This window comes from Emydura macquarii, unplaced genomic scaffold (genome assembly GCF_026122565.2).
Source record: "Emydura macquarii macquarii isolate MOO-44397 ecotype Brisbane River unplaced genomic scaffold, CSIRO-AGI_Emac_v2 contig_2473, whole genome shotgun sequence".
In the NCBI taxonomy this organism is placed as follows: domain Eukaryota; kingdom Metazoa; phylum Chordata; order Testudines; family Chelidae; genus Emydura; species Emydura macquarii.
The window spans coordinates 41,892,142-41,912,078 of NW_027132610.1; the positions used below are offsets into that span (position 1 = coordinate 41,892,142).

Here is a 19,937-nt window from a genome sequence, read left to right on the forward strand (position 1 = left end):
ATCTTTTATTGTTGGACCAACTGTTGGCGGAAAAGATAAGCTTTCAAGAGACAAAGAGCTTGTCTTCAGGGCTAGAAAAACTAATCAAAGTATCACAGACATATGTAGGGTGGGATAGATTGTTAAACATAAGGGTTAATGCATGTTGCAAGTGACCAGTTAAAATGAAATGGGCAATTAACAATTGTTTGATGATACCTCATCTGGGTTCCACTGTGGGATGGTAAGTCACAACTAGGTGTGTGTGGTTGGTGGGTTGCATTTTTTCCATATTGAAGCAGGCTCTGTCAGAGCATTTGGATGACCTGTTCCATGATGCAATCTATTTCTCTGGTGGAGTATCCTTATTTGGTGAACACAGTTTTAAGTGTGCTAAGATGTGTATCCTGGACTTTCTCCTCAGAGCATATGTTGTGGAACTGAGTCACCTGGCTGTAGATTACAGATTTCTTGGTGTATCTGCAGTGGTTCCTGTATCCAGGGAAGTAAGTGTAGTGATCCTTGTATATAGCTGTCTATAGATGAACTCACAGAAAAATGATAAGACAAAAACACCCTATCACAAAGCGATCACCTCCACATTGGATCTCTCTGTCCTCATCCTCAAACGAAACCTGCACAACACCATCAAAAGATGAGCTTGGGAACTTAAATTCATAACTTTGCTAGATACCGAAATTCAGGGGCTCAGAGACACTGGTTTTATGGCTCATTACAACCACGTGTAACCCACTAATCCTCCTTTGCACCATGACGGCACAGGTATTAATTGCCCACTTTCCTTTAATTTGTCATCTGCAACATGTGTTAACCTTTTATGCTTAACAATGTGTCCTACCTTAGATTTACCTGTGACACTGATTATTTTTTCCAGATTTGAATAAGAGCCCTGTGTAGTTCGAAAGCTTGTCTCTTCCACCAACATGAGCTGGTCCAATGAAAGATACTACCTCATCCACCTGGACTCTAAGAAGAATGGTTGTTTACTACTTACCAAAGTAAGATTTTTCTTGAAACTATTTTAATTGCATAACAGATTACATTGTAAAGTATGATGTAAGTTAAGCCAAATATTATAAAAGCTTTCATTTAGTATACGCAATTAACTGTAGAAATAAAGAAAAACATACTTCAAGCTGCAGTTCTGTGTACTTTCTTCTTAGTTCAGCCACTTCTTCCCCAGCCTGCATCTTCTTGTACAAATCAAGCTCAGTATCCAGTAATTCTTTCTGCATCTGAGAAATTGTCAAAGTGAAGTTATTAGTTTATATATTCGTTACTCCCCGATGGGGAAAATACTCCACTGATAATGACCAAGGTTCTGGTGGCCCAGCACAACACTGCTATTAGTGGGCAGTCATGACTGGCTATTTTAAAAATATGCAGGTCCTCCAAGTGAGTTAGATGACTGAAGGCAACAGAAAGGTTCACTCTCTCTCTTTGTACCTGTAGTTGAAAAACAGAAACTCAAACCTGAGCCAAGCATAAAAGAAAAGAATTGGGAAACTAGATGATGGGCTTTTTGTGGTTTATTAAATTATACTATTCTTGTAATTTAACAAGAGTTCTTGCTATTATATTGGGTATTGTGAGCAGCCTCCAAATAACAATGCATGAGGTTAGGAGGATAAGAAGAGTAGGTCATGACTGCAAGGTGAAACTCAGTGTTTAACAACGGGAAGTCTCCAAAAACTTGATGTCATCATTGCCTCGAGTAATGATTTGACAGACAATCATGAAAATGGAATTTGGTGTTTCTTCTTTTAAAGCAGGAGTTACCCAGCAGTGGATTGAAACTTGTGTGGTGGTGGTGGTGGTGGGAAGATCCCCCAAAAATCTAAAAAGTTCTGCAAAAGATAATACAGTACATTTTAAATGATAAATGAATACACAACACACACTCTAATGGCATGTTCCTTTAACACCACAATACTTTTGTAATGCGAGAACCCCAACCGGTAGTTCACTACAGAGTAAGGCAGGACACAAGCGAGCACTAGACTACTAGTCCCTCTGTTAATAAAACAGTCAGCCTCTTTGGGTATGCACCAATAAAAATGTTATATACAACACCAACTGCAAGTACCTATGCACACAAATGACAACAAAATGTGTCACTGAATTGAAATCCAGACGTGTTCACAACTGAGCTTCATTTGACCAAGTAGTATATGTCAGTCTTTGTTCGAGTTTGGTTTTGATTAAGGGGTGATTTTGAAACATGGATTGGTTTTCCTTCATTCCTCAAGGAAAAAATAAAATGCACAAATGATGAAAATAGTTTCCAAAGTTACGGATCTTGAGTTGATTACCAAACTGAAAAACAGTGTTTTTGTTCAATATTGTTTTGCAGGTGTATCAGTGACATGGCTCTGAATGTCTGAAAACAACTGCTTTCAAAACTCACAAAAAGTGATTATTCAGCAATTCAAACTTCTTAATCAGAGACTCTGGTGCTTCAGAACTTCTGGCATTTCTTAGGTGTATTTTTGATGCTTCTACAGAAGACTCTTTTCTAAAGCTGTGCCAGGTCCCTCTAGAAGAAAATGATTACTCAAGACATATCAGGAGATAGTCAAAGATTTCCATGTTCAGTGGGAGCAGTGTATTGCAATCGGCATAGATTGCACCAAGGCAAAAACAATAAAAAGTAATGACCTGGACACAAAAATCCAACACATTGAATCCTATGCCTTATGTTTTCAGGATTTCATACATTACCAAGTTTTAACTGCTAAGAAAATGCCTGAAAACCCAGGGCCATGAACTTCATGAAGTTGTCAAACTAGTGAACTTCACCTAAGGTTTCACAATAAATGCTGGCTCTCCCCCTTACCCCCGCAATCGCTCGGATGATATAGGTCTCTTTCACCACCTCATTCAGACTCCAGCTCTCTCACAAGGCAGGCAGCTAACTTTTCTCTTTTGAGTTAAGAATGAAAGTGCATGTTTTCCTTCAAGATGCACTGTCTCTCCTTGCTGATGTCTTCAATAATTCACTGTGAGACAAATCTTAACCTACCTTGCAGACATCTTTGGGCACCTAACAAATTGAACTACTCTCTTCAGGAGTAGAATACGAATGTTCTGTCCGTGCAAAACAGAGTAAAAACATTCAGCAAAAAACTTGGAAATAAGTCTTCATGAGTTGCTTCTTGGTTCAGCCTTCAAGGAAAATGAGAAGCCAGTCAAAGACCATCAGAAACTGATAATTCAGTGTCCAGTCTTATTCCAGACCTACTTGAAGAAATATCTTCTTAAGTACTTGTAGAACTCACTGAATCAGTGCAAGACAAACTGATAGTTCTCCTGTAATAGGACATGCATTTGACATTTTCTATCCAGGAATCAGCAGATTTTGGCAGTTTTCTGAAGCTTTAGTCAGGTTGCTTTTTAGCTGTGGTGACAAAAAAATCCCCAAAACCCTACTCTTTCTGCAATTCAACTTCATGGAACATCTTTCATCAGTAATACAATTCAATCTGACAAATATTCTTGTAAGTATTTATCTCCTTTATAATTGAGATCACTTTTCAAAACCTCAGTTATTTCTGGTATAGTGACAGTTAAGAAGTTCACCCTATGGTTGGGGTAGGAGGTCTTGGAAGAGGGAGATCATAAAACATTTTTTAATCTGAAAGGGGTCATCAGCTCCAAAAAGATTAGGAAAACCCTGTTTTACAATTTCTAACCAAGAGCTAGTACCACCAAATTAATCCTTTACCTAATATAGAAGTCTCAGGGTGATAACTAAGACGTGTTTCAGGAATAATCACACTGAAGCGTAAACCCAACTGCCAGTCCAAATTATTTTTTTCAGAGATTAAAATCTGTATCCATCCCTAAAGTAAAAAAAAAATACGATATGCTAGTAAAATTTTATGCCACAGCACAAGAAAGGGATCAAGTGATGAGTGAAATATGTAGGCCAACTCAACACATACCAAGAAGTTTGCATATGATCATCATTTATTTTATAATTACCATTTTTCATGATCATCTGCCTATTCAGTGAGATTGCCTTGTATTTTCTCATAAATATGATTGCAAATTTAAAGCTGATGATCCTTAAGAGACTTCACCTCAGACTGGATCCTAGGACAATCAGGAAGTCTTTGGAGTAGCATCCCAAAACTAAAAAACTTGAGAAGGGAGAAAAACATTCTAAGGGACTAGAGCTCTGAACATAAACTGGAGGAGATAAAGATTGGGTGTGGTCTTCCAGAGAAGTATCTGGTACAAAACTAAGCGCTACCAATGTTATTTTTGTGTGTGTTATTTTTAAAACCTTCCCTGTATGTCTCCATGTCTGATAGTAGAGTACAACAGAAAATGCGTGATTTATTTGTTTAGAATGACTTGTTTAGAAGATCACTGTTTTAATTCCTTTACTGTTCCAGGGTTTCTAAAATTGCTCATTCACTTTAATCTTTGGGGGCTGAAGATGGTCCTAGAGATAACAAAATGTCATAAAAAGGTCATGTAATTGGGTCAGAAAGCAAAGGTTCACAGGTTGAGTCTAACTCTGGGAAGAACCAAAGTGAATAATTAGCCTTCTGTAGCAGCCAAAAGAGAAACCACTGAAGAGAAACCTCTCTCTCAGCTAAAACCTCATTATGATTAGTGAATACAATAAATACACTGACACAGTCTTCAACCTAAAAAGTATAGTAAATGGGAGAAGTTCACAGTGAGAGATCTGTAAAATATCTATGCAGTACCACACTGCCACCTTCCCCCCCCCCCCCCCCCCCCAAATTACAATTTAGTTGATAGCGATGTATAACACAATCAAAACATGAAGGGACACCAACTTAAGTCTAGTCAATTTCACAAAGTAGTTATCCTTTGTTTCTTGTTCTAAATCCCATCTTTACAGTGAGTTTCCTTTTATTTAAAAAAATATTCATCTCCCCGGTAGCTGTTTGAAAGACCCACAACAAAAAGGAGAACATGACTGACTATTCAAGGGAAGCAGTCAAACTGACTAACAAAGTGTTGTCAAAGGTAAGAGTAAAGAAAAGAAGTGAAAAATATTTTTCTTCTGATATATTTCAGATGAATTTAGGTATTACAAGTAACAATACTAGGTAAAAACCAGACAGCTACCTGGATTTTAAATTGACAGCATCCCTTTAAAGTGAGGGGAACAAATAGAATAATCTTACTTAATGGTAGACTCAACAGAAACTAAGAGCATAAACCTAGAGAGGCTTGTTTTTTTCAAAGAGGTGAGATTTTTTTTAGCTGACTGGCATCACCCCATGATGCAATTATATAACCTATAAAACCAAAAATTGAGTACCTGAACCTTAGTTTTCATGCTTTTCAGAGGAGCAGGTCCAGATGAGACTCCTTTTAATTCATCCTTTAACTTGGTAATGCTATTTGTCAAAGTCTCCAGTGTTTTCATTATTTCTGCTTTGTCTTCTGACTTCATGGCTTTATTCTTCTCCAACTTTGAAATCAGCATCTGTCCAATTTTAAACAGTTTTATTATAGTTGGGAGGGTCAATATATCTAGTATTCTAGATGTAATTGTGTGTTTTTCATGCTGATCAAAATGATATAAGAGAAAACAGACATGGCTTTCAAGATTAACATGGTTTATATAGTTTACGTTCAAATAAATGGGTATTTTTTTAATTTTTGTAGTGATTAATGAGGATTTTATTGAGAGAATTCAAATTCTGCAAAAAAGAGTTGAACATTCCAGAAAGTTTTTCAGAAGTTCTATCCTACATAAATTATGACTTTGCCTTTCACCCTCCACCCCTGATTGTTCTATGTATCTTTTTTTGTGCTCATAATTGCTCTGAAGGGCAGGAACTCTGTCTTCGGCCATGCCATGAGTACAAAAAAAAAAAAAAAATAGGCTGTGTTCTTAACTTGAGTTCGCTAATTGAAGTCAAAATCCTAGTGAAGACAAGACAGTTTGTAGTTTTTACATGAGTTAGCAGGTCGAGTTAAACTAGTCTTCCCCATAGTCTTTAACTTGATGTAATATCTCATTTGAAAATTACAAAACTGCTTCAGTTTTTCCTAGGATTTTAACTTCAGCTAGGAAGAACACACTGTCAGCTAGTTCAGCTAGCTGTCAGCTAGTTCAGGTAGGAAGAACACACAGTTAAGAACACACCTTTTTTTTTTCATAGTGAAGACAAGACTTAAGTCTATTTCTATGTAGTGATTGTCTGGTTTAGATTTTATTTAATATTTCCTATTACCTCAGTTTTCTAAATCAATGTTCTAGCTATAATCAACATTCTATCATCTCCAATTTTAACCTCAAGATCTCATGTTTGTATTTACTGATTCTGAGAGTTTGAAAACAACCATTTTAGATTAAACCAAGTTTAATTCTCATCACGTGTCTGGTTTGCAGTAAATATAGCTCACACATTAAAAAAAATGTAGGTATATCCTCCTTTTTTACAAATAGATTCCCTTTCAGCCTTCCCAACAACAATGGAAAATGATCACATGGGGAAGTGTTATGATGCAAAAGGTGCCAACACCAAGTTGCATGGCTCCACAAAAGTGGCTAGACTCAGGCTTTCATTTTAAAGTATTCCAAGCCAGCTGCTGGCTGAATTTGTTTCCTGCGAGTCCCTCTAGGATGGGGAATTTGATGAGTCTCGCACAAAAGTTGGCTGCTCTGGATGAAGTTTCCAGGCATACTTGACATCCTTGCACATCAATCAACTGTGAAATAAAGGAGGCAGCAATCAGGTTAATCTGTATTTGAATTTTTTGCCCCAAACACATATCTTGGAGCCACTGTCCTAAAATTTCCAAAGATGAAGGAAGAAAGCAAAGGAGTCTATCTTCCTGAACAAAGAATACATAGAAAACAATACATAGAAACAATAGAAAAATGTGCCAAAGTGCTGAGGAGCAGTGCCAGAGTACCAACAAAAATGTGCCAAGGCACTAAGAGACACGAAAGTGCCAACAGGAAAAACCTGGCATGCAGGAATCCAAGATACTGAGCAACTAGAACAAAATGCCAAACAATTCTGAAGATAAAAAACAAAGCTGACAGACTTGACACTTCAAGAACAAGTAAATCAAAGTATCAATAAAAGCACTACAGCATTTCTTCCTCTCTCTTTACACAGCTGACTGCAAGGAAGGACACCAGGGAAAAAAGACACATAGAGAACAACGCTGACAAGATGGTCAGAAGCGGCAACAGTTGGAAGTCCACATGTGGCTCCCTTTGCTGATCACAATCAAGGAGGAACTGGTTGGAAGGTTCTAGGGATTGAGGGATCAGCAGTGCATGACAGGAAAAACAGGGGAAGCTCAGACATTGGTCCCGACTGCCACTGAGAGGAACAAAAATCTTGGAGATAAAGAATCCCACACTGTCTAATGATGGAAGCATGAGAACTAGCAGTCAGATTACTGTGTGACACCGACCTCCTTTGTATTGAGGTTTATGGATGAAAAGCACTATGTAAGAGCTAGATATTATTATAATTTTTACATATGAATAATTGCAATTCATGGATATGACAAACAAACTATTCTAATTATATGAACTCCTGAGATTTTACAACTCATACCATCAACTGTTATTTTTATTATTTCTGCAGAAAGCTCCAATCAGGGAGCATTTAAACACTTTACCTTTTGTGTTTCAATGTGCTTTTCTAAGATCTCCTGTTTCTTCTTTCTCACGTCTTGTTGAAGTCTTAGTGCTTCCTATGAGCATAAAATAAAATTACAGAAAGTTTCTAAGATTTTGGAATAAAGAATTCTTCAAAGGAATATTCTGTCACTGAATAAACTAGAATAATCAGTTTGTCTACTGTAGTAATTTATTATAAAAGAAAATTCTGTCAAAAATAAATTCTAATAATAGAGATAAGCTCACATGATGTACTAAGAGAGGGATATCAAAGCTATCCTTAGGATGCAGCATATCAGACATCAGGGTTAATGACAGATCTGATAACCAAACTTAGTTAAATAGATTCAAGGAAAGCGTCAAACGTTATCACTTACCTAAAACCAAGGTAACCATTTTACAGATCACTACCCCAGTGTGAAAAGCAGAATATTGTATTACCACATTACCAGAGGAATTTTGGTATTCTTTATAACGGAAACATGATTCTATTGTAAGAGTTCAGACATGTAAGGGAAGTATCCTAGAGGCAACCATTTGTTGAGTTCTACAATAAATTAGACAGATTTCATCATACAGTGCCAGGCCAGAAAACTCAAAAGTTCATAGGAAGTTTTTATAAAACTTTTGATAACATCACCAAAAGCTTGCTACCTGGAAAGTAACTTATTGTGATTGGCTAGTATAATTTATAAGGAATGTAACTCAAAGTTTTAAAAATGGAATCTTGCCACATATTTATGAGTAGACAAATCTGAAGCATAAATTTGTCCATTGCAGAGTTGTAATATTGTATTTCTAAAATACTGCACTTGGAGGAGGCAGCAAAGGAGATGCCACCATTTGAAAGAAAGCAATCATTTCCTGCTCTCGGACACAGAATGGGAGCAGAAGCTCATGATTCAGCACATTTTCAAGAGCAGCTAAGGAATTTTATAAGAACATATTTGATGAAGGAGAAGAACATAAAAATCTACCTGCATTTCTGAGTCAGCATCTCTGAGTGAGCAGACAGCTAGTCTCAGACTGCAAGGTGAATTACCTTATACAGAATGTAAAAGCGTTGACAGCTACAAAATACTAATATTCATGCTAAACTACATTTGTGCATCTCTCCCCCCAAACAACACTCTAACTTCTGCCTGCTTGGAATATCGGATTTGCTACACTGTGTGTGATCATGTTCTCTAGTGTCTGTAGTCTATAGAGTATAAATTAGTATAAACCCAGAGGAGTAAGGAGAGGGAAAGGGAAGATAAATAAGGGAAAGGGAGATGGAGAAAATGAAAAGGGAGACAGGAAGAGGAAAGGGGAGCTACATCTGATATCAGTCCCAATGACCCATGAATTTCTCACAGGTATTGAATTATTATAAATAGACATCTCTTCAGACAGCAAACAGCAGAAAAAAGTGAATCAGTAACAGAACAAAAATTCTGTTGTTTCCCTTTATCTTTAAGACTTATTCAATAAGTCTGAAGTCAGTGAGAGCTATAGGTGCTCAGGCTTTCTAAAAAGTCAAGTGATAACTATGGCTCTGTCTACACTGCAGCACTAATTCGAATTAGCTTAATTCGAATTACAGAAAGCGATTTATAGAAAGCGCTGCAGACTGTCCACACTACACTGTTTGTGCTGGTTTCTTGAGTCCACACCGGCCAGCCTTAATTCGAATTAGAAAGCAGTGGCAATGTAGGAAGCTATCCCACAGTGCAACTAACTATGTTGTCATCATCCCAGGATGCAGCGCTGCTTCCCCCACCCTCTTCCCCCACCCCCAAACAAACAGGAAAAGGATTTTCATGCTTTTTTTACTCCCCCCGATCACCATTGCTGCAGGCACATGGAGCTAGCTGAACTACGCTCTCATTTTGACCGTGACAAACACATCGCAGCTTATCCTGGATTACTTTAGAACTGTATGCTGTTTGCCTTTTATGCTCTCCCCATCACCCTCTGTATATTGCTTGCCTTTGATTTTGATTCTACAGGTGTCTGTAGAATGTAAGATAAACAACAATGGAGTCAGTGAGTATATTAATACAGTGATACAAATGTTTCCATTTCACGGATGGAAAGCATAATATAATGTAGCCACATGTAGCACTGTGAATAAACTCTTAAGAAAGTATCAATTTCCATGATTGGCCACTGAAACAATGTAGCAAAGAATTTTCTTCACTGCAGGCATTTAAAAGGCACTCACCATGCAGGGAGGAGGGTGGATGGTGAAATCTTTCAAAGGGACAAACTTTAAAGGGCTAAACTTTCAAAGGGACACATCTTAAAGGGACAAACTGCAAAGGGCTTGCTTGGCAGTTAAAATGCATTCACCACGTGGGAAGGGGGGTGGGTGGTGAAATCTTTCAAACCTTTTAAGAGACAAACTGCAAAGGGCTTGTTGTGTGTGTGTGGGGGGAGGGGGTGTGATCGCAGCATGGATTTAAAACCCATTCACCGCAGGAAATGAAGATTCAAATCTTCCCAGGGCTGCTTCGGGGGAGGGTACTGAAATGGGGCATCATGGGATACAGTCTGGAGGTCAATTAATTCGAATTAAGTCCCATTGTGTCCACACTCACACTAATGCAAATTAACTGATGCGCTTCAGGCGCTAATCCACTTGCAGAGGTGGTTTTATTAATTCGATTTTAAAGGCTCCTTAATTTGAATTAACAATGCACAAGTGTAGACGCGGGAGTAATTAATTCAAATTAAGGGACTTTAATTCCAATTAAGCCACCAGTGTCAACTAGGCCTAAATAATGTTGGACTCCAAAATCAGAGGCAACTTGAAAATCTGACCCCACATTACAGGTGAGCCCACTTGCAGTTACAAAGATGTATTTAAAATTAAATTTGAAGAGCTCTATAGTTAGTGTCTATTAGTATCTATACAGCAGTTAGGTCATCCTCAATGCTTTTTTTATGAAGCAAAGTTGGATGGATTCAACTTATTTGTTATGAATGGGAAACATTTATTGTATATTTAGTTCACAAAAATTAAAAAAGTTAACTACAGGAGCACAAAGTATTTTTAAAACCTAATTTTAGCTGAGCTGGTCTGACCCATTCATGTAAGCTTTTTTGCTATATTTTCCCTAATCTCAAAGTAAAATTATGAGGACTTCAAAATTCAGTCTGACATAGAAATAAAAAGGTTTTGGAAGGATGAATTGCAGTTAAGAAACTGTAGGATGAACAGCAGGACAGCTTTCAGTTGAGAAGAATATATTTGGTCACTAAGGATCCAGAATGTAGCAAAAACACAGGTCAGTTTCTAAAAGGTTTGGAAGATAAAGTTAGGGTTGTGCTGAACTCCCTTGTCAGAGCTACCCAAGAGACAATTTATGTCTCAATCTGGAGATTCTATTTCGACGAATGATGCTTCAGAATTTGAGCTCTTATAGGATCTTTAATTTACCATATACTTATATTCATAGAAAATACACTGAAAAAAGTAAACAGTGGGAACAAATGCTGAAAGTTTTTTCTTGTCCTTTCAACATCAGCTACATTGTTATTAGTGAAGGTAATTTGATTAACCTGTTCCATCTATGCTGTTATGAGTAAATATACAGACAATATCTCTACCAATTACAAAATTTCTAAATATAGTGTTCCCATTTGATAAAGAAGCATATTTTCCTTACCTGTTTTTTCTTCTGTGCTTCATTAGAATCTAGCATGGAAGTGGAAACAACAGGCAAAGATTTCTGTGCTGCCTTCAAAGCAGCAGGGTTGTACACAGTTTTTGTCAAACCAGTAGAAGTGGATAACACCTATAGGAGAAAATCATTTTATTTTGCCTGTCAGATTTTTTTTTTTTTTTAAACCAAGAGTGCTTCAAAACGTATTGGCTTTTCCACAATTTAGATACCTTTTGCTTCGTTTGATTATAATTCATTACCATATCAAAATCTGAAGTAACAAACATGTTTGGAGTAGCTTAAATGATTAACAAAAATGCAGCATTACATCAACTATTGCTTTTGCCAGTTAGGTTACTTTAGTATTGTCACACCCCAGTTTAAATAAATGCCACAAAAATGAAGATATGACCTTACTTGCCTCATTAGCAGGCCATTGCATTTATATAATGGGCATTTAAAATAGCTTCAATATAACTTAGGTGAAAGTTAAAATTAAAAGCTGCATGCAGATTGCTGGTGAGTCCACTAATCAGCTATGTACTCCATTAAAAAAAAAATGACATCCCTCACTTTTAGGGTATGTCCACACAATAGGTAAACTTATAGCCACCGCATGTCCACGCTGCTCTTCTTGGGTTAGTGGTGCACATCCTCACAGGAGTGCTTCCACCAATGTAAGTGGGGCAATATGGAAAGCTGAGAGCTTGCTGCCAGAAGTGGGGGAAGCTGCCTGGAGCTTCTTGCCCCCAGAGCGCAGGATCCAGCTGCCCTGGCTTCTTGCTCCCTCCCTGTGCTCCCCACTTGGAAGTCTTGTCAATTTCACAGCAGGGAGGGGGCCACCTGGGCTTCTTGCCCCAGCTCCCAACTAGGAGCAGATTCCTGCCAACCAGCTCTCCAGATGAGCAAGGGACAGCTGGGCTCTAGCTGCCCCACTTTCTTGTCAATTTCACAGCTCCTGCTGACAAGAAACTGACAAGACAGCCAACAGCCCATGTAATGGAGGAAGTGTCTACACAAACTGCAATAGCTGATATAATCTAGAACAGAAAAGGTGTGCAGAGTTTTCCTATCAATCTAAGAGCTCAGAACACCAGTGGTTGCACCACTCAGATTGGTTTACACTTCCTTCACATCTTGCATAGAACTTACTCCCTTGGTTCACTTTCATCTGACTTCCACCAGATAAACCATGCACTTTATCTGGACAGGATGATTCTGATCACAAATGAAGGGATTAAACGTTTATGGCATCAACCCCTGTTGGATACATAGGACACTAAACATTTGGGGGGAGGGGTGGAGTTTACTTAAAAATGTATTTGCAATTTAAATTCAACCAAGTAATATGCTAACAATTTAGGGTCTAGAATAGATATTCTAAAAGCATTTCAGTTCACACAATTGTTTGTGGTAGGAAGCATACAACCCAACATCTCAAATTCAAAATGTGAAATAGTAGTACATGCTCCACTGCGTTTTATTCCTATTGTAATTTAACCATTCATTAAGCAAAGTGTACTCACTGTATACTTTCTATGAGACTACTTTTGGCAGTTAATTGTGCTTCAGTTATGATAAGTGCAAAGGTCAAACAAAATTAAGTTTGTATCCAGGATACAGCTGATACACAAATGTGAACAGAGGGAATAATGAGACATGCTTTTTTTTTTTACCTTCTCAGTTGCTGGAGTAGGTGGTTTTGACACAAAACCCAATCTATCCTTCACAGATAATTTAGTCACATTCTAACAACAAAAAGAAAAAATGAGTTCTTTCCTAAACCTCTGTAATTGTAAAAGATTATAACTAGGTACTAAAAGTTTTGCTAAATGCAGATTATAACAAATGGTTCAGCAAAGTCAGGAAGTTTTTTTTTTAAGATCTAAAAATTATTAGATTTTAAGGGTGAAAATCCAGGTAAAATGATATTAGAGGCTTGAACATAATAACTATCTGGTAAAATAACTTCTGCACGGATTCCAAAATTGGATTGACATGACACAAGGATCTGCCCAAACGCATTCAATTGCAGCATCAGGGGCCTTATTTTGGAAAAAGTATGTTTCACACTAGCAGACCAAGGAGCATCTCTCTAAGTGCTTACAAGTACCACAATTTAAAAGGAAACCATGATGAAATTAGAACATTATAAGGTACAGTTTCCAGACATCAATTTCAAAGAGTCACTTTCAGGACTTACATATTCTGTGTATTCTAAACTAAACTAAGGTTTCTTCCTCTTCTGGAGTACCAAAGGAATAAAGTACTCTTCAGTAATTGTCTGATGCTGACAATGTCTACTTAAAGACTTGAAGAATATTTCAAGATAGAGATTCATCTTGAAATCTCTCAGGATTCATATTGTGTATTATGGTGTTTTCTCTCCTTGTATTAAAGAGTTATGTAAAATTCTTGGAAACATTTCCAAACCACCAGCTGACCATATGCTTGTAATGCTGCTGGTGGGCTGGCAGAAATATTGACTGCCAAAACTAAAAATCTATTAGATCTATTGATTTTTGGCATGTGAAGATTCCAACTGCTCCTGCAGACAAGATAAGCACCATATGAACTAGGATCTGAGCTATCACTGGCACCTGTGAATGACTGGTCCCCTGAAACAATGCTCCAAACAGTCTAACTGCTAAGATAGACAGGACAAAACACATCACAGGATAGCACCTCAGACCATTTTCAATGTAGGTTCGACAGGAGCAATTACTGACAACCATTATTATCATCAAAAATCTAAGTATGACACTTCAGAATGAGGAGACAGTTAAAATCAAAGATAACACTTACTGAAGAAACTTGGCAACACACTGAACCCCATCTTCATTAGGAAGCCCTATCTCCACTAGGAGACAAAGAGCTTACATTAAAATGCCCCTTACTTTTCCACATCACAGGTATGAGTTCTCCCATTTGCGGTACAAAATGCAAATATGCACTATAGACTGTGTTCTCTTATTTAATGAGAAAGTAGATGCCCTATCTGGTCTACATGTAAAAATTAGGTCAGGCTAGCTATGTCACTGAGGGCTGTGAAAAATTCCACATCCTATGCAACATAGTTAGGTTGACCTAACCCCCACTGTAGACGAAGATAGGTCGACTCAAGAATTCCTCTGTTGATCTATCTACTCCATCTCGGAGAGATGGATTAACTACTTTAATGGAAAAACTCCTTCCATCGATGCATGAAGTATCTACACTATAGCTGTAGCACTTGTAGAGTGTAGACATAGCCTTACTAATGTGTTTTAAATGTTGATCATGCAGACAGTTTGGTTCCAACCCAGCAAGTCAACAGGGCTCTATCAAAGCATGATGAATTGCAAAAAATGGAATTTCAATAGTCTCTACAGCTGTTACTGCTGTGGACTGATATTTAGGAGATGGGCTGGACAAGTAAATTTGGCTTTCTATTTATCTTGATTTTTAATACATTTTGCCACCTAAAATAAATGAGTGAATATTGAAACAAGAGCGTTTAAAGTGACAATTACTAGCAAACATTACACTGTGCAAGCATTAAGTGTTTCACAATTTAATGCAAATATTAAGAAAATATTTGTACAATCAGAACAGATTATATGCAACAAAAAAACCCGTTACTAACCTTCTGTAACTGTTGTTCTTCGAGATGTGGTGATCATGCCCATTGTAAGCAGGTGTGTGCACTCTGCGTGCACAGTTCACCAGAAGGTTTTTCCTCTAGTAGTACCTGTAGGGTCAACTTTGGTGCCACCTGTCGCACTTCCACGGCACTTTACATAGGGCCCTGCTGACCTCTACCCTTCAGTTCCATCTTGCCAGCAGGTTCTAACAAAGGGGTACGCAGGTGGGTCCTGGAATGAACATGAGCAACACATCTCGAAGAACAAGTTACAGAAGGTCAGTAACCATTTTTTCTTCTTCATGTGCTTGCTCATGTTGATTTCAAGTAGGCAATTCCTAAGCTAGATCGTAAGAGGTGGGGTCAGAAGATTGAAGCACTGCTCTGTCAAAAGCAGCATCATCTCTGGCTTGCTGGGTAATAGAATAGTGTGTAGTGAAGGTGTGTATACTTGACCATGTCGCCATCCTATAGATATCCTGAACTGGTATCTGGGCAAGGAAAGCTGCGGAAGACGTTTGCGCTCTAGTGGAATGGGCCATTAACTTGGGGGGAAAGCACATTCACCATGTCATAATACGTTTTGATACACGAGGGGATCCACAAAGATATCCTTTGAGATAAAACTGAAAGCACCTTCATCCTATCTGCAACTGCTACGAAGAGATGCGTTGTTTTCCTGAACGGTGTAGTTCTTTCAATATAGAATGGCAAGGCATATCTGACGTCCAGAGAATGCAGCCTATGCTCCCGACTATTAGCATGCAGCTTCGGGTAAAAACAGGAAGGAAGATATCCTGGCTCGCATGGAACTGTGAAATCACCTTCGGGAGGAAGGCTGGGTGGGGACAAAGCTGTATCTTGCCCTTAAAAAAAATAGTATATGGAGGCTCAGATGTGAGCATCCTGAGTTTGGAAACCCTTCTGGATGAAGTTATGGCCACCAGGAAGGCCACCTTCCAGGACAGGTAAAGGAGTGGGCATATCATCAGAGACTCAAATGGTGGCTCTGTCAGTCTTGACAGGATGAGGTTGAGATCCCATTGTGGAACTGGCTGGTTTGTAGGGGGATACAATCTGCCTAGACCCTTCAGAAAACACTCCACCATAGGATTAGCGAAGACGGAGCGGCCTGTTTCCCCTGGGTGGAACATGGAAATGGCTGTCGGGTGGACCCTTGTGGCTTGAGGTGTAACAGATAGTCCAGAATTGTAGGGATTGAGGCCGGTGTGGGCTGGATGTCCTTCTGAGCAGCCCAGATCAAGAATCTCTTCCACTTGGCAAGGTAAATGGCCTTAGTTGAGGGTTTCCTACTACCGAGGAGGACTTCCCTACCCAGCTCCGAGCATGCTAGCTCCAGAGGGTTCAACCATGGAGTTTCCATGCCATGAGATGTAGAGACTAAAGACTGGGCTGCTGAAGATTGCTGTGCTGCTGAATGATCAGGTCTGGAAGCAGAGGAAGGGATATTGGACTGTGCACCAAGAGATCAAGGAGCACCAATGTTGGCAAGGCCAAGCGGGAGCTATCAGAATCACAGCAGACTTGTCCAGCCTGATTTTCAACAGGACCCTGTGGACGAGCAGGATAGGCAGGAAGGGGTAGAACAGCTGGCCTGTCCACGGGATGAGAATGGACCTTGGGCTGTTCTGGAAAGAACAGAACTGGAGGCACTTCTTGTTGAGTCTCATGGTGAATAAGTCCATGCAGGGAACACCCCACTGATGGAAAACACTGCTCAACACATCCAGACGGATTGACCATGCGTGACTGAGGGAAGAACTGCTGAGGCTGTCAGCCAACACATTCTGATCTCCGAGCAGGAAGTATGCTCCAGGAATATTGATTGAGTGATGCAGAAGTCCTATAATCTGAGGGTTTTCTGATACAGGGGAGAGGAGCGGGCTCCAGCCTGTCTGTTTATATAAAACATCACTGTTGTATTGTCTGTTATGACCAACACTAACTTGCCTTCTAGATGACCTTTGAAAGCCTAGCAAGTCAGGCGCACTGCCCTCAGCTCCGACATGTTGATGTAGAGGGAGAGAGCTGCACAAGACCAAAGTCCCTGGGTCTTGAGCTCCCCTAGATGAGTTATCCAAACCATCGCCGAAGTGTCTGTCACCAAGCACAGAGATTGGCAGGGTGCCAAGAAGGGGACCCCTGCGCATATGGTGGTCCAATCCCCAAGTCAATCTAGGGTCTCTAACAGTGCAGCTGGAAGAGAAGCCACCTCGTCTATATCGTCCTGGGTTGGGCAGTAATCCGAAGCCAGCCACACTTGCAGGGGCTGGAGACGCAGTCTCACATGCTGAAAGACTCACGCTGCCATGTGTCCTAGCAACTTCAGGCAATTTCATGCCATGGTCTGGGGATAGCGCTTTAGGTCCATTACAATGTCCCGAAGAGCGATAAAACAGGCCTCTGGGCGGGATGCTCTGGCCTGACCCAAATCCAGCACTGCCCCGATGAATTCTATCCTCTGCCGTGAGTGTCTATTGATGGATCATAAGGCCCAACCTGTCGAAGGCAGACCTTATCAGTCTCATGTACATTCTCACCTGCTCTCTGGTGGGCCCCTTGACTAACCAGTCGTCGAGGAAGAGGTACACCTGTACTCTCCTCCACAGGAATGCAGCGACTACCGCCATTCTTTTGGCCAACACCCGAGGGGCTACAGACAGGTGGAAGGGCAGGACCTTGAACTGATAATGGGTCTGATGGACTGCAAACCAGAGAAACCTCCTGTGGTCCGGGAAGACTGCTAAATGAAAGTATGCATCTGTCAAATCATGGGCGGCATATCAATCGCCCAGATCCAGAAAAGGAATGATAGTGGCCAAGGAGACCATATGGAATCTCAGCTTCTTCATGAATCTGTTGAGGTTTCACAGGTCAAGAATAGGACGAAGCCCGCCCTTGGCTTTCGGGATTAGGAAATAATGAGAGTAGAATCCCTTTCCCCTTAGATCCCAAGGTACCTTTTCCACTGTTCCTACACTTAGGAGCACCTGCACCTCCTGTTGAAGAAGTTGCTCATAAGAGGGGTCCCCGAAGAGGGACAGGAAGGAGGAGAAGGGCGGGGGAGATGAAAATTGGAGCAAGTATCTCAGTCTTACCATGCACAGAACCCATTGGTCTGATGTGATCTGGGACCACGCACAGTAGAAGTGGCATAGGCAGTCCAAAAATAAAAGGGGGTGGGGGGACGTGGATCTGAGATACTGATAGAAGTGGTGTCCTGGGGGGCACCCTCAAAGGTTTTGTTTGGACCCTGAAGACTGCCTCGTTTGCCTAGAGTCCTGGTTAGAGGCTTGTCCGCGCCTATTGCTTCTGCCCCCTTCTGTGGTTGGGGTCCTATCTTGGTTGGTTTTCATAGAAATACTGCATAGGTTGTGGTTTAGAATGTTTTCTTTGGGGTACCAGTGTGTGTAAATCCAGAGTCTTCAGTGTGGCCCATGAGTCCTTCAAGCTATAAAGCTTGGAGCCTGCTTCAGAGAAGAACAAGGCAGGGCCCTCAAATGGTAACTCCTGGATCGTTAACTTGACCTCATGCGGAAGCCCAAAGGCTTGGAGCCAGGAACTCCTTCTCACTGCCACCCGTGAGGCCATCGTCTGAGCCACCATGTCTGCTTCATCTAAGGCTGCTTGGAGCAGTGTCTTTACCACAGCCTTATCCTCCTTTACCATGGCAGCAAATTCAGCTCTAGAGTCTGGTGGGACTGACTCCCTGAATTTCTCCATGGATTGCCAGGAATTGAAGACATACCGACTGAGGAAGGCCTGTTGGTTTGCAATCCAAAGTTGGAGCCCCCGGTGGAGTATACCTTCCTCCCAAAAGCCTCCAATTACTTGACATCCTTAGCTTTCGGCATGAGGCCCTGATGACCTTGCCTCTCATGCTTGTTCTCAGCCACTACCGTGAGGGAACCTCAAAGAGGGTGGGTGTAGAAATGCTCAGGGTCCTTCGAGGGCACCAAGTACTTCTCCTCTACCTTCTTCACAGTAGCAGGTATAGAGTCAGGTGTTTGCCACAGAAACTTTGTGGTCTCTCTAATTTTAATTAGTAGCAGAGCCATCCTGGAAGGGCCCTCCAGGACAAAGATGTCCACCATCAGATCTGCTCCCTCCACAACTTCCTCCCTTGTAGGCCCATATTTGGGGCCACTCTATAGTATCTGCGCGGGGACTGCTCCTGTCACAGCCTCATCAGGAGATGAGGAGATGGATGCTTTGAACGGAGCTGTGGATGTCTCCTGACCCTCAGCACTGGAAGGATTCACATGTTTCAGGCGAGGGTAGCTGAAACTCCTCCTCTTCTCTCTGCGAGGAATCCGTGGGGCCCGGACTTGATGAATCCCCTCCGTGGGGCCGTAGTTGACAGCGCTGCCACTGTGGGTGCAGAGCTTAGGTGGCCCAACGTGGGTTGCACCTTGCTCAAGCCCTTGTGCGCCGATGTACTTGGCACTGGCGAGCAGCTCCTGCCCATCTTTTTCTGTTTCTTGTGGGGCACCAGAGAGTAGGAACAGGGCCGCACCTCTTCGCATGTTGAATCCTTTGGTGCCGAGGAGGTATGCCGGTGCCGGGCATCCCTTGGCACGGGGTCTTGCCTCAGCGCTGCTTCCCTCACCGATGCCAATGCACTCTACACTGAGGCCGAGGTGGAAAGCATCTGATCCGCCAGGCTCTGCTCCATGGGGCAGAGGGCTAACTCCATTAAAAGGAACTTAAGTCTCTGGCTCCTTTCTTTTTGAGTCCTTGGTCAGACGCTCCTCCAAATCTTGCAACAATCCTGTTGATGAGACTCCCTTAAACACTTCAAACAGGATGAGTGAGGGTCATCCATAGGCATAGGCTTCCTACAGGACTCGCAGGACTCAAAGCCAGGCATGCTCCGTCCACAGCAGAGAAGAGAAAGATTTAAACCAATAAGCGGTAACTATCCTAAGACTATACTAACTATTCTAACTAATTAATAACTATATACAACTATTTTACAGCTACTCCCAGGAGAACAATGGCTACACTT

At 40.8% G+C, this 19,937-nt stretch overlaps 1 protein-coding gene across 1 annotated transcript in view; it reads right to left on the minus strand.

Moving 5' to 3' along the window:
• The window catches only part of RBM26 (RNA binding motif protein 26), a 101,572-nt gene that overhangs the window by 36,175 nt on the left and 45,460 nt on the right, over positions 1–19,937 (minus strand). The window contains 5 exon segments of the mRNA XM_067563284.1: positions 1,131–1,235; positions 5,306–5,473; positions 7,636–7,710; positions 11,290–11,418; positions 12,963–13,034. Coding sequence (XP_067419385.1) covers positions 1,131–1,235; positions 5,306–5,473; positions 7,636–7,710; positions 11,290–11,418; positions 12,963–13,034 — 549 coding nt within the window.